Genomic DNA, 16236 nt, shown 5'->3' with positions numbered 1-16236 from the left:
TTTTGAAGAGTTCAAGAGTGGTGTTCAGATAAAAAGTGCTTAAGGTTGAATCTGTAAAGTGTGTGTCCAAAAGAGATTAGAAGTAAAAAATCTCTTGATAGACACCTAACACTGTCTGTCCAAAAGAGATTAATAATAAAAACTCTCTTGAATGGACAATTTTGAAGAGGCATAAAGTAGTGTCCAGCAAAAAAGGCGCTTATAGTAAAAACTCTTTTGAATGGAAGTTTGTACAATAGAGACCAGATATAAGGCTTATAATGGAGCCTCTCCTTAATAGAAAGTTGTCGTCAGCCAAGTTTTGTTTGTTGAAGAGTGATGCTTAGTATAAGAGACTTACAGTGCAATATTCTCTTCGATGCATTTTCATTGTCAGTTCACAAAAAAGTGATGTTCTCCCAAAAAGAGACTAACAGCAAAAACCTTCTTGAATGGATACCCAACATCAATTATATTCTTTTGAATATAAATTAATGGTCGGTCAACTTTTATACTGTGAAGAGTGATTTACGGCAATTAGTACCTTACAATGAAATCTCTTAAAAACTCTCTTGAAACTCTCTCTTGAAAACTCTCTTAAATGGACAATAATCGTCAGCGAACTTTTGTTTCTTGAAGATTGATATCTAGCGTAAGCGTTTTACAGTGAAAAACTCTTCGGGATGCATAGTCATTGTTAATAAGTTTTTGTTTGTAGAGAGTGGGGTCTGGAGAGATGATGTGGATTAAAGTGTAATAGTATTAAGATGGTAGCTATAAATCCTACACACAATCACATAAAATTTTTTAATCAATTAGTTTTATCTCGACATTCTTAATTAAATCAAAAAGTAGGAAGAAAAGGGACAACGAAACTCTTGATATAATCTTTATTGTCATTAGGACAACATCTCATTGGAAAACACCTTATACTTGATCAATTGTTAATTAAATAAATTTTAATTTCAATCAATTTCAGTAGACCATGCATTTATTTATACATCATTTATTAAAATTTTTTCTGTTAACAAAATATTTTTTAACAAATTGCGATTGAATATAAACTTTCCTTAAAACAAATATATTGTAATAATTCGTAATGGACCAAGGCGTGAACAACTGGGCCGAACGCCTCTTTTGCTCTTCTGATTCCACTGACATTGGTCAAACGGTATGGTAATAATAATAGTAAAGTATATAGCAATATATATATATTTGCATTAGCACCTATTTTAAATTTATATCAAATAAATTGTTTTCAAACGCAGGACCCTATGACGGAATCATGTACTATAGAAAATGAGTTTATTAAAAACTTGTGGGAATTGGCAAATTCTGAGCATGATTGCGTAAAGTGGACTGATTCCGGAGATTCTATTATCATCGATCTTTTATCGCTTGACCAATACTTATATGCAAAAAATGATGATATTAAAAACTCTGCTCAATTATTAAAGCGATTATGTCTTTCTGATTTCATCATCCAAGAGAACTTGAATAATGAAACTGAAGTAACTGTTAAACATGGATACTTCAAAAAGGATGGACTTCAACTCAACTTAATCGAATACTTTGATATTGAGTCATGTAACAATACATCACTTGAGTATACGGATCTAAGTCAACAGTGTAAATTAGAATCTAAGGTTCCTTTAAAGCAGGAAAAGGTTAGTGTAGATATCAAAGCAAATGATTATGTTGGAATGGATTTTGGTGCCCCAAAAGCAGAGTTTAGATTTTTTAGTGGCAAATACAAATTGAACACAAATAAAACCATTGATCTATTAATTACTGGACAACAAGGGTTAATATGCAAACATTTTAAGTAGAATTCATTTATGAAACTTTATTTATACTCATATCGTTATAGAAATCAACAAGACGTGTGTGAGCTTCAGAAAGCAGTACATGCTGTTATGAAATCCGCTACTGATAATAATTGTCCAACTCAAGGTAATAATGGTGAATTCTTTTCATCTGTTAGGTTTCTAAGATGTAATATAGTGTAATGAATAATTCAATGAATCAATGACTTTAATGAATAACTTCTGAATTATTTGATTTTATAGATCATATTGTAGAAACTAAAGATACAGTCGAACCTAAACTTGTTGTCTTTGAAGAAAATTTTGAAAATCCGTCTGATAATACTCCAAATGACAAGAACTTAATTTAAGTATTTACTTGTAGCTTTCATTTCAGTTATTATTATTAAATTAAACTAAGTTTGTAAATAAATATTCAGCAGATTTCAGTTAACTTAAAGTTAACTTTTTATTAACAATATAATTATAAGTAGAAAAAATAAATAATCGATATTATTTAAATTTAGAATATATATAAACAAAAATGATTAAATAATAAAATATAATTTAAAAAAAATTTTATAAAAAGGAGTCCCTCTCATCCCTCTCATTGTCACTACATCTGTATATTACTTCTGTTCATATTCGAGTATATTAGTTTTGGAACATTTTAATATTGGCAAAAAAATCAAATAGTTCACATAGTCGATCAATACAAATATTTTAATAGACCGTTGGTCAAACTTTTGCAATCCCTAGAGAGCAATAAAGTTATTCATAAAGTTTTTACGACTATCTCCTGGTTTCCCAAATAGTTGTTGTTTGTTCAGTTCTCAGAGCAATAATTATAAGATTTTTTCCTCTGTTAAAGACTGTTAACATCATTACTTTTGTGGCTAACTTTAGTCGCTTATGGATGATTAAAACTTTTTGGGCTCCATTTTATCAGCTTTATTTTTCCATAGTTATAATTTTATAAAAGGTTCAGAACTCTTCATATTCAAATGTTTGAAGTTTCACTTAAAAACTTTGTCATGCTAATATTTTCGTGTATTTAAGGTAATTCGATGAAGGACAGTACATCAGTAATCATCATCGAAGACAATCTTAAATCTTCCGCAATTTTAGATGATGTAGTGACGCTTTCATTAACAGTCGAAGATTGTGTGCGACCTCTGTGAGATTTGTACCAAAACTCACCTTCCTACTCCCTGCAGAATTACTGTTCGCTTTTAGTTCTATCAGCTCACATCGGGTGTTGAAAGTCTTTTCTAAGAATATAATTTCGTCGTTCAAGTATGCAATTACATATTCTCGAATAGTATATCGCAATTTGGATACGGATGCACAGTCTATAGAATTTAATTAGTTCACAAAATTCATTTTGTTTAGTCTATGGATCTCTATTGTCTAAGGGTCCTATTCGATATTAACTTGAATGCAGAGTTTCTTTAGGGTTGCATATCATTCCATGTTTTAACGGAGTAGTAATTTTGGGATGATATGTTCGCACGGTACATTTGACTTGATATGTACAAAATGGTTATATTCGATTTCGGTTTCTAATATCAAGGCATATTTTATCAATTCTGCGATTATTTTTGGAGCTTGTCGATTCCTTTAGAATGAGTAGTCAAAACTTATCTCTACCATACGGATGCTTTTCAGCTAGTGTGCTTTCAGTCTTATTTCAACCTTTTTATTATTAAATAAGTATTATTTAAAGTAATTAAAAATTATTTTGTAATAAGAATGAAATAAATTCTTAGTACGTTTTTGTATTAACGTAACTATATTCCTTATAAACACAGTTAAGCAATTTAAGTGCAACACCTCCTACAATCTCATAATTCTCTTAACAGTAGGAGCTTTAGGCAGAATCGGAAGTTCAACTGTAGTGCTTCTATCGAAATTTGTAAAATGAATAGCAACAATTGTTGCAACTACCACATCAAAGCTGAAAGGAGCATTGCAAAGCAGCCATTGGCAACAATTCATTATTTTTACCGAGGCTGTTGCAGTTATTCTTGCTATGCAGTTGCAGTCGCTCCTTCACTTTGGGGTTGCCATTGCATTGTTTATGCATTTATGCGCTAAAACTTTTCAAATGATTTTGTGATTATAAACTTTACCGAAGTCACCATTGAAGAGTTGCACAGTTTGTATCAAAACTTGCAATTTTGCATCAGAAGGATCCGAATCAGAAGCTTACAATAGCCAGTTCGGATTTGCAAAACCATCTCAACTGTTGCACCCGCATGAATTTTCCATTCGCCTTTCGTGGCTTTATGGCAAGGTTTTGGTGTTTGTGGCTTTTGGTAGATTTTATCTTTTGAAATTTATTTACACAGACTTTTGTATACTTTTGTTTACTTTTGCTTTATATAGTACATTTGTGAATATTTATGAAAAAGATACTCAAGCTGCTTTGAACGAAAAAAACAAAACTGTCTGACCTGTTACTTTGGTTTGAGAGTTCACGAATGAAATTAAGTACAAAATATATATTATAAATCTACTTAAATATTTTTAAGATTTTATAAAAGAGTTAAAAAAATAATAATGATTATATAGAAATATTATTAAATATTATTGAAAGTTTTTTCTCTGACAATACTTCAAACAGACCCGTACTGTCCTTAAATTCAATTGATTAATAATAAAATTTAGTTACTTAAGTTAATAGTTACTTAAAAAAAAAATTATAGAGAGGTTTCGAACAGTATTGAATTGCAACAACAAAAATTTTTATTTTTTTTTGGAATTAATTGAATTTTTGACTGACCATACAGTTGTTTTGAGTATTGCTAAATACCTATCATCGGTGGTCCAGCAATTATCTTTTATATATAATTATTTTTGAATAATTGAGTACTTGGCAATACTCGAAACAGCGTTGTATGGTTAGCCAAACTTCAATAAAATGAAAAATAAATTTTTGTGTTTGTCCTTTATTTCTTTCTTTGCTATTCAAAACCCCTCTAAATTTTAATAAAGCTTCTTTGTCACATACAAAGAAAGTCTAGCTTTACAGCAACACGAATACTTAATTCAATTCTTGAATAATAATAAGTCATGCACGGCTTTAGGTGAGTTGACTAATGAACACTAGGTTAGGTTAGGTTCGGAAGGCGTGGGCTGACCGTTGTCAGCACTTCCACACGGAGGCATATATTGCCCATTGTGATGCCCTCAAAAATTTTGCCGGGAGAGGCGAATTGCTGACCTTTGTAATCCTTGTTAAATCATTTGGTTTTTCAGATGAAAAAACGATCCCCGAGGTATTGAAGTAGCTTTGTCTGAAGTCCTGGACAGAGATAGAGAAAGTGGTTGATAGATTCTACCTCCTCTTCAACTTGGCAATTCCTGTATAATCAGCTTGTTGGAATTCGTACCTCTGAGCTTCAAATTTGGCAGGGCACAAGTTTAACCCTTGATACTTGCAGTCTCAAAACATTATTTACGCATATTTAAATTTAAGAAATATTTCCAAGACCACTGATAAAGGGTATTAGGCTATATTGAAACAACTGTATGATCAGCCAAAAACTCAATTAATTAAAAATAAATAAAAATGTTTGTTGTTGCAATTCAGTACTGTTCAAATCCTCTTTATTATATACAATAGTTTCTATTAAAAAAAATAGTTACTATCGTTATAACTAACGTTAAAATTAAATTTTAAACAATAATTTAATAGTTATTTAAATAATATAAATTTATAATTTTTCAAGTATATTTAAGCTCCTTAACATTTATGTATATTAAGACCTTTCAATTATATAAACTTATTTATTTTCACTTCAAATACTTTAAATACACACTTTGGAGCTTTCAGCAATTAAAATTAAATAAAGTTGATTTAATAATTCAATTTAACACAATTAATTACTCATTAAGTAAAATGTTAATATTTGCTCATAGTATTATTAATGTTGTTATGACGATGAATTAATATTAATGGACATAAGTCCTACTCGTAGGCGCTCAATTAAAATCTTCACGAAATATTTCAATAATTTACAGTTTCATTATTGAGTACTTCATAACATATTTATTAATAATAAAATGAATAAATAATACTATTTGTATTTCTTGCTACATTAACTCTTATAAATAAGAGCATTATCTCATATTAAATAAAAATTAAGAAAATATCTGTACGTATACTTTCCAATTAAATAGTATAAGTAAAGGAAAAAACTAACTAAAAGTTCAATGCATCTTCCACTTACATATTTAAAATCATATTATTCAGTAACCGCCCATTTACTCTTAGATTAACTTCAGAATGTAGGCTCATTGCTGCAGCCGTGATATTAAATCACAGCCACGCAATTGAAGTTCCTTTACATATAAATTCAATGCAAAACTTTAGTGAAGACAAAATGATTTTTTATAATTTCAATCTACTTAAACCGAGAAGAAGTTAAGAAAACTCTATAAGAACTTTGCAGAAGCGTAGAAAAGTTAGTTGGCATAAAAAATTGCTTAAAACACTTGTTGGAGATGCGCCAACATGTAGGACTGCGGATGCACAGCGTGTCTCTATGGATACCATCGCATGATAAGACCGTACAACTGAATAAAAATAAAATATTGTGCAAAAATTTACTCTTTGAAAAATGGAGAATTAAAAGTTCAAATTAAATAAAATAAAATATTTTTTATTAAACGTGAACGACTTTAACAAGTCGCTACATTTATTGATTTAGTTGTAAATAATTTTTATGTAAAGTTTCCTATATCTATAGGAAATATTTAACAACCAGGTAGCAACCAGCAGAAGAAGAGGGCGACCAAGAAAACGATGGAAAGACAGATGTGCAGCAGGACTTGGAAAAAATAAATGTAAGAAATTGAAAAACAAAAGCAAAAAATATATATATCCATATATATAGTACATATATATGTATATATATATAGTATATATATATATAGTTAATATATATAGTATATATATATAGTAAATATATATAGTATATATATCTATAAATATGTTTGTATATATAAAGGCCTCCCCTTTCGTATCAGTCCAAGGGTCTTCAGCCCCTAAAGCTCTATTTTGAAATTTATTGCACTTTATTGAACTTTATTCCATTTAACATTTGATATATAGAAAATTATATAGAAAATTATTAGATCCCTAGTTTGTCAAGTCTGCATAGTACAAGTGATTTTGCTTGGGACAAATTCTATGTTACTATTCTAGATGAATTGCTTGAATTGCTAGTAATATTATTACATTCTTAACATCATTAGTGTACTTTGTAACCCTTTCTTTTCTAGTCACTAACCTAGGACTTAGCTGATGCATTTAAGAGAAAGTTGTAAAGGATTTATCTCCTATATTTTAGCGAAAGTTACAAACATTGATATTATTGGGTCAATAATAATTGGTTGCAGTCGCAGGCCATCAGTTAATTTCCATGTACCTCAATTAATGATTTATGGGTGGATTTTAAGTTCTTTCTTTTTGTGCTACTTCACAACTTAACAGTAATAGTGATATTTTACTTACCTGGTATAATCATTGAAACGTTTTTCGAGAAATCGATGTCTTTATAGACATTTTGTTTCAGTTAAACTAACTGGTAGGTTATCAACTAATGCGTCCAAAGCAATTGTGAGGTACTGACTGACATAGTGAAATTATTACTAATTATGAATATAATTAATAAATATGATATTATATTGTGCAAAGAATTATGTATGAATCCAATATATGACTGAATGTACCGCAATACCAACTTTTGTAGTGTGATCTAGAATAAAAAATAGCGTTGACAACCACTAAAGAAAGCAGAACAAATCAAAATTTAAATGAAGTTGCTAACAACATCGGAGAGAAAAAAAGAAAAACAGAAAACAATTATGGCAGATTTAAGAAGAAAAGTGTTGGTTAGTTGTCGTAATCGTAGTACTGAGTCTTGGGGTGCTATAGGTTTTTTACAAATAGCAAAGCTACTGCAACTGAAATCTTAATCAAGCCACAAGAGTTTCTGACTAAACTTTTTTTTTTGCAATTATTGTTAAGATTGTCACTCGCTTAGCAGATATTTAAAATGGCAGAGTTCATTAACACTTTTTCTTCCTAGTTTTTCCTCATCCTAGTAACTTCTGAACTATAAGGAAATTTATTAATTCCTTACCATTTGATTTGCATATTTTTTAATGAGATTTAGTTGAACTGTTTGTAATTATTAGAGAAAGGAACTTCTTGAATACTTAAATTAATAAATTCAATCTAAATAAAAAGAATAGTGAATACGGTGGAATCCTTAAAAATTTTAGAAATTTAAAGACTTCAATATTCCATTGGAATAGTTGACTATATATCACTCAAAAAGTATGAATTTGTGACTATATGCTTATTGGGAAATAACTTCAATAATAAACTTACTCACTGACTCATCAAAGAGCCCTGAATAATTGTTTATATACATAAACTATTAGTGATACTTAATTTTTGTTGCTGAAACATAAACAAAACTGAAAGAAGCCAACAAGATTATAAAGTCATCAAGTCTTGCAATACAAATGTGAGCATAAAAATTAATGATTATTGGCAAATGAATGGCAACCCATTCTTAGCATAACGTTAACTGCAAACTGACTAATAAAATTGAGATTTAAAACTTGCTTGTAAAAGGATTTTGCCAGATTTATGCACTAGAACCTAGAACCTTTCCAAATAGCGACTTGCTGCAATCAATGTGAGCAACTGCTGAGAAGTGTGTGGACACGTTCATCGATATAAATAGTGTTGCCACTATTTTATTTTATTAGCTCATTCCGCATTAATTGGCAATATGTATTCGTGGGGCGCAACCAGGCAAATAGGTTTACTCTATAAAACGTACGAACAATTACACTTACAACACAGCAACAATTGCTGTAGTCACAGCGGTGTTGGCAACATTGAATGCAACAGTAAATGGCATAGAGCAATTAAACGTGTTCCTCAAACTATGCTGAGTTTGTTGCAATTATGGATATGCGCTGTGACTGCACAGTTGCAATCACAATGAGATTGCATCTCGCTCGCTTATCAAACAAATCACGCCAATTACACGCTGTGAACGGAAAGGTGTTTTAGCTTAATTGTTATTACATTCTGTAGTTGACTGCTCTTCTTATGACTCAATCACTGAAAAGAAGAGATATCTTTAAGTCAGCAATATGTTTTCGATAAATTTATTGGTGATAAAATCAATTGCTATACAATGAAAACTGCTTAATGAGTATTTTCTTTGGTAGACTCCACTTAGGACTCCATGGCAGTAAAGAGAGAAAACTGCTTAATGGCAAATGAATTTTATGCTATGGAAAATTTTTATTTTTTCTTTTTTTGATTAATATTTTGATTAGAATTTAATTGATATTTTTTTTTATTATTTAAACAAAGAGGAACGTTTAAATTAACAACAACTAGTCACATTGACTAACAAGAGGTTTTTAAAATTAATATTACAAGTAATATTACTTAACTAAAGTGGGCAAGTGAGCATATAGATCTGAGGTAGTCATCTCTTTGCTGGTTAAAACATCTCAAAAGGTTCTTTGGCAACATAATGCTGAAATAGTGTTGTTAAAGTATTGGCTTCGTCTGTCATAATGTGTATTGGAAAGCTTCTGCATTTCTTGCCTGAGAGTAGGTATTTCAAGGTTACGTTGTAGGTGACCTGAGCTAGTCATCTCCTTGCTGGTTGAAACATCTCAAAAGGTTCTTTGGCAACATCGCAAAATAATGCTGAAATAGTGTTGTTTAAGTATTGGCTCCGTCTGTCATAATATGTATTGGAAAGCTTCTGTATTTCTTGTCTGAGAGTAGGTATTTCAAGGTCATGTTTTAGGTAAGCATTTCGTATATACTACGGACCGTTAATTGCATTCCTGAGTCCTTTGTTTTGGAATCGTTGTATTATATCTATTGTATTTTTTGCTATATAGGCTTTAAGACTGGTTTTGTGTAACATGAGTTTGTTTTGCTGAGATACTTTGAATCTCCTTCTAATAAGCCAGGTTAGTTTTATGGATTTGATGTTTAGCTCAGTTAGTTTTTTCTTAAAGTATACCTTCTGTCTCAGTTTGGCATATATGTTCATACCCAGCTATTTAGCAGAATTAGCAAATGGAATATTTACGCTATTAGAAACAATGAATTTCAGTTAGTAAAGTTTATGTGGTTACACTTTGAACTATTTACTGCCAGTTTCAATTTATAAGTCCATTGTTCATTTTCTTGAAGAGTGGTTTGTGGCTTGGGGGTACACACGTTGTTATTTGAACCTATAGCCACTACTATCCTGCCATCTTAAGAAGTTACGTCAAATCATCTTGACTTCACTAAAAAGCATTTAATTTATATGATTGTAATTTAAATACTTATACATATTTATTGAGTTACAGATAGATTCAGATACTAGAAGGAAAAGCTTATTTGTGAAAAGTCTTAGAATAGATTGTTGATTTATTTTACCAAATTCTTTTTAACAATGTTCGGAAGAATTTATCTTATTCTTTGATTTGTTATTTAATATTAATTTAATTACTTTATTTGATTTCTTAAAAGGGATCTGACCTACTTTTATACTCATCACTTTACTATAATATTATCAGCAAAAGTAAAATACATTCTATTTCTTCGAGTGCTGATAAAATTTATTTTTACTTTGTAAGAATTTGGTCTGATGCCAAAGTGGCATCCTGTTTATACAAATTTCAACAACCGAATTAAATCACGACTTTAAATAAGTTGTTGGTACATAAATTGTGTTCATTGTATTATTTCGGTTAGCAGTTGCAATCCATTTCAACTAAAGCCCGTTGAACGTCAGTACTTCCGCTTTACAAATGCGCCATAGCTCACTTTTTGCTCATTTCATTCAATTACTCCTTGAGGTGTTGTTATTTTAATATAGAAAGTGAAATAGAATGAAAGCCAAAAACCATCAAAGTGAGACTAAATGCATTTCGGCAGACCCACTGTCAGCCGGGGTAGAGAGTATATCACCGACAAACAGACAAGCGAATTATTTTCCTGTGTAACGAGTGTTGCAGTCCTAAGTAACGAGTTCGCCACAAATACCTTTGCCCTGTTTACATTGCTCAAGATTTTGCTAATTTGGTTTTGTTTTATTTTTTCCTTATTTTTGTTGTTTCTCCTTTAACTGTGGGTTTATTTTCATTTCGTCCTGTTTTAAAATCCAATGGAAAATAGTAAAGCTGCATTTCATTTGCAACTCATGGTGCGTCATGATTGGTGAGCTGCTTTGGCTTCATTTCTTTGCTTTCATTTCACGGTTACTTTAACACGCATCAAATTGGAGCTGCTGACTCCTTTAAGCTTAAGCCAACAACTTTTATTCCTTCCTCGGGTTACGTACGTAGTATACGAGTGCTCGTTAAGGAAGGAAATAGCTCTGTTGTCGGTATTTTGTATTTTGAGGGTTGTAAGTCTTAAAGGGGGAAAATTGAAAAGGTAAGTTAAGTTAACCTTTGGTTATCTTTAAACTCTTCTTCGCACTGACTCAGTAATTTTTCCAAGTAAAATGCGGTTTTCTTTCAAAAAGGATTTCTTTTATTTTATATATATATATATATATATTTTTTTTTTAATTTTCATTTCTAATTTAGTTGAATATGAATGAGTTCTTCTTTAATACTAGTTGTAATTTATTAAATTCTAAGAAATTGTAATTTCTCTGTCCACTTCAATGTTACATTTGTGAAATAAGTATTTCTATTTGAATTAAATAAATAAGGGATAAGTTATAACATTGCTTAGATTATTCATTAAAATGAGTGTAAAAAACTTCTATTACAAACAGTGAAACTTTTAAGTGCAACTTTTAATATTCTAATAACAGGGGACGCAAAGTAGGGTTATAATATATAATATAGGTTGGAGCAATATCATTGTGCAAAGTATAGTTTTCAAAGTATAAGGTAGACAAAAGAATGGGCCCGACAATATAGAGCCTAGGATGTTTTAATCATCATCTACTAGCAACCGAAGTCAGTAAAAAAAGGTAGGGATGTTTTCATTCTCCACCAGAAGAATAATTATTGCTCTTATTGAAGACTCAACAGACAGTAACTGCTGCATGGGGAACTGAAACATGATTACTACAAGCTGTAAAAATTAGTTGAAAAATCAGAAAAAAACTGCTTATCAGCATTGTATACGAAAGCTAACTTGAATACAAAGAATGACCCTGATACCCTAACTGAGCCACTGTTCGCCCACCAGATCTAAAGGAGCACCGTAAAGATTGAAGATAATTCTCCCATTTATCAATTCTGACGGCTGACTGCCACAAGTAATTGTGCAATCAAAACGACTTTTTATCTAATTGAAGAGGTCTCGTTCTCTCCATAGTCTATAGGAGATTTACAGCTGTTTCAAAATGCCTATTTGTCTGAGACTTCTTGAACCTCTTTGCCAATTGGAAATTGTTCATAACCATTACAGCTGGTTCAAAATGCCTACTTGTCTTTACAACAACTTTTTTGCTGTAATGAATCTTCTCCTTTATGAAAGGTAAAACAACCAAATATACAATATTGTAAACTATATGAAATCAGAAAGGTCTTCTTGTTGAGTTGAAAGGACTCAATCTGCTTTCAATTTATCTTCGTGGCAGCTCTAGAATCTAAAACCTTTCGAACTTCCTTGCAGACTGGGATTCGGAGACCAATATGTAGAGTTGTTTTGCTAAACTTTTAAAAAAATCATTGAGATTTTAAAATAATTTTTATGGCATTCTATATCTGAATGCAAAGCTTATATTCCCTGTATAAATGATTCTAAGAATTTAATACAGAGATAATGATCAGTTAGGGAACTTACAAAGTTTATATTCCCTGTATAAATGATTTTAAAAATTTAATACAGAGATAATGATCAGTTAGGGAACTTACAGCCTTGTGTTTAAAAAAAAACAAAAATTGGTGATTATTTTATGATATATATAGTTGATATTAATAGGTATAGAATTAACTGATCTGAAGTTACTGGATTTTGTAAATAAATGAGACGATTTGGCTAATTTACGCTATGTTTCTAAGTCCAATTAAATGTCCCTTCTGTGTTTGGTTAGTTTAGCTTAATATGCGTAAGCATAAGTTACAGATAAATTTATTAGTCCCTGGAACCATGTTATGGAAACGATTAGTTACGGCAATTTTACGCTCTTTTTGATCATGATTAAAAGGCATGTTATACACATAGTGGGAGATTTCAACTATTTAAAGTTTATTTAATAATAAGACTCCATTTAAATTAATTAAAAGAAATAATTATTAATTACTTTTGCTGTAAAATATCTTCAACTCTTTAAAATTGAAGAAATTTACATTGGTTGGCTTTATTTTAATTACTTCAATACCAAAGTGGGATTCGGAATGCATCTTTTCTCAATTAAATCTTCAACTTTGACATTAAGTCAAATGCGCTTAAGTTGAGTTAACAATAGAAGGCAGCAAACAAAGAAAATTTTAAATTTGAAAGAAAAAAAAGTATCTGAAAAATGGAAAGAAACACGAATAACTCTAAAAACATTGCATCCGAACAATTAAAATCATGTAAAGCACACGTCTAAAATGCTTCCAAGATTAATTTGAACAAAGTTGACATGTCTACTTCAAAACAGCAACAATTAAACGCAGCAATGAATCGTTTGACTTAATGCATTTGCTGTAATTCGTGCTGTGGAGCATTTGTCATATTACTTTCCACACACTACGGATACTCACATATCGAAAAAATTTTGTATCTTTTGATACAAAATGTTTTTTTTTCACATTTTCGTTCCTTTGTATCTGAGCTCTTTCGTTATTTTTTTCCAAGCCAGCATGAGTTGTGCACCTAAAACCGTTTACATTGTCATGGGCGAAGCGAGACTATTGTGTAAAAAGTATCAAAACAAGGCAGAGGGTCTCTTGCAAGGAGCTGTCAAATTTAACAATTGTGCCATGTATGCCGTCTATGATAAGCCCTTGAGTCGTATCTCGATACACACGTACATGAATAGAAGCAAGCAGAGACTGCTATTGCCAGCAGTCATCATAAAGATGATAAATAAATAAACTGCGAATGTCAGCAGCAAATGGCAATGAAGGGCATGTCTAGAAGATGTTCCGTTGAGGTGAATGCTGGATGCTGGATGCTGTTGCAGTGGAGGCTGGGTTGTGTATATATTAACATTTCGACCGTGACATTTGTGTCTAAGCGGTAGCGAAAAAAATTTATATACATTGTTTGTAGGCTGGATACGAAAAGGTATAAATGAGTGTAAACATATCTAGAATAATAGAATAATTTAAAGCCATTGACTGTAGAATATCGAAATTTTAAGGCTGCTTGACAGCATCTGAATATTCTAGGGTTTGTCAGGAGGTACATTTAAAAACGAAAATAATATTATATTAAAAAGTTCTAATTTTAAATATTTGTTAATTTTCTTTTGCAATGTGAATGAATTTTTCAAATGTCATTGTGTATACAATATAACAAAAATTAATTATATCGATATTTGCTCATAAAAGATATTAATTTCAGTAAATTGAAATTACTTGACAACAATACCGATCATCGAATGTAAAAATTAGCATATGACCTAGTATATTTTAATGATAAAATGCAAATATGAGACAGAGTCCAGAGTTATAACTAAATATATTTACGTGATTAGTTACCGTAAAGACTCAACACCACGTTGCTCTTAATACAGGTACCAAGATAATGCGCCGACAGACCTTTCATTGGAATTCCAAGAAATTTTCACCGGTATATCTTGGTAAGGAGTGAGGCTTATCTAAAACTTCTGTTGGTATTTGGGTCACAACACTCGGTTGAAACACGCAAGTTCACATCAAATAAATAACTACAATCATTCTACCCGTGTATGTTTGGGTTTTAACCACAGCCATCACGACACTGCCGAAGCTGTGGGCACAAATCCCCGTGGTATGGCGGCAATAGGCGTCTGCGGCATCGGTGATTGCCGACGGCCTCACGCCAAGTGATTTTGTTTGTCCTTCATAGAACTCACTAGAATCAATCAACGATATAAAGCAACTTATCCGGTATATAAAAGAATATAATTTAGAGGAAGTATAACCAAATATTTATATAGCAACTAGAATCATACTCGTAGTTTCAGTTACTTTAAAATTGATTAAGACTAAACGAGACTATCTGTATTGGTAATTCTAGCAATTAAACCGAAAATAGCAGCTGGTACTTTCATAGTAAGCAAAGTAGGAAAATTTAATTAATTAAGAATACACATTTTAAAAATGCTTCGTCATGTTTGTGAATGTAAATTAGTAAACATATAACTCGGTAGTGAAAAGGGCCTCGCCATTCTAACGTCGCCGAGATCCAGAATTGTTCTAACTCCGCCACTGCCCCTGTAGTACCAGATTTACCAGATCGAGTGCCGTAAGTGAAAACTTCCACACTACCATTTAAAGTCCAAACAGTGCCGGATGGTGCCGGGATTTTAGTCGCCTCTTACGACAGCCAGCAGATGTGAGACAAGTTGCAGAAAGTCAGCGAATGAAAAAATTAAAATATGAAGTTATATTTTAGAACACAAGCAGAGATATTAAAGGAGTATTGAAAGTCTTAAATTTATGATAGATTTAAATAAGCTTTGCCAAAGGTTCTAAGTGGTTCTAACTCTACGCTAATATAACCTACCTACCTACCTAAAGGAAATATAAGGCAATACGTTTTGGACATATGCCATACATCCAGTTTGTAATTCTGCCGAAGATTTCATATCTCTTAGACATTTAGACATTTAATAATGAAAATTAGAATATGTGAATTTTTTATTATATAAATTCATTTAGTTGTATTCTATATTATTTCTGTTTGAATGAACCCATCCGGGTTACCATTTAAACAGATTTTTTTAATATAATCTTGTTTTAAATCATATTATTGGAATTTGCAATTAAAGAAAATTATTTGTCATAAATAAACTAATCGTTTTTCTATTAAAACGAAATCTCAGACGAATTCAATCAAATTCATGAATATATATATAATAGCTTTCTCTATTTTCGTCTAGGGACTGCCCTGCTCGACTTCAAGTGCATTGCATTGCACTAATATTATTGAAACTTGCAACTAAAGAAAATTATTTGTCATAAATAAACTAATCGTTTTTCTCTTAAAACGAAATCTCAGACGAATTCAATCAAATCCGTGAATATATGTATGATAGCTTTCTCTATTTTCTCGTCTAGGGACTGCCCTGCTCGGCTTCAAGTGCATTTCATTGCAGACAAATGTTGAGATAAAAGTTGATGTGCTTGGCATTCAATAATTTTTTTCTCTTTTTGATGTTGATATTTATTTTTATCGTTGCTGATGTGATTCGTTTCCTTATGACAATTCACTATAAAATCCACATTTGCATACTCAAACACTGCA

The 16236-nt window shown here is 31.1% G+C and overlaps 2 protein-coding genes across 2 annotated transcripts in view; one reads left to right on the top strand and one right to left on the bottom strand.

The window, feature by feature from the left end:
* Positions 1 to 16236, bottom strand: part of LOC119677690 — a 70953-nt gene that overhangs the window by 36127 nt on the left and 18590 nt on the right. The gene's annotated exons all lie outside the window — the stretch shown is intronic.
* Positions 1035 to 2231, top strand: LOC119677689. Its single transcript, XM_038089139.1, has 4 exons — positions 1035 to 1150; positions 1248 to 1783; positions 1850 to 1932; positions 2049 to 2231. Exons 1-4 carry the CDS (start codon positions 1079 to 1081, stop codon positions 2153 to 2155), a joined length of 798 nt encoding a protein of 265 aa, XP_037945067.1. The 5' UTR covers positions 1035 to 1078; the 3' UTR covers positions 2156 to 2231.

The sequence above is a fragment of the Teleopsis dalmanni genome, chromosome 2 (genome assembly GCF_002237135.1).
Source record: "Teleopsis dalmanni isolate 2A chromosome 2, ASM223713v2, whole genome shotgun sequence".
Lineage (NCBI taxonomy): Eukaryota > Metazoa > Arthropoda > Insecta > Diptera > Diopsidae > Teleopsis > Teleopsis dalmanni.
Note: the sequence above shows the minus strand (reverse complement) of the source record. Positions and strands in the feature narration are given on the sequence as shown.

Bases quoted from the DNA above. Each gene is read 5' to 3' on its own strand.
- LOC119677689 (XM_038089139.1), top strand. From the start codon at position 1,079: ATGGACCAAGGCGTGAACAACTGGGCCGAACGCCTCTTTTGCTCTTCT. The intron at 1,151-1,247 runs GTATGGTAATAA...TTTCAAACGCAG, and splicing joins CCACTGACATTGGTCAAACG to GACCCTATGACGGAATCATG. The intron at 1,933-2,048 runs GTAATAATGGTG...TTGATTTTATAG, and splicing joins TAATAATTGTCCAACTCAAG to ATCATATTGTAGAAACTAAA.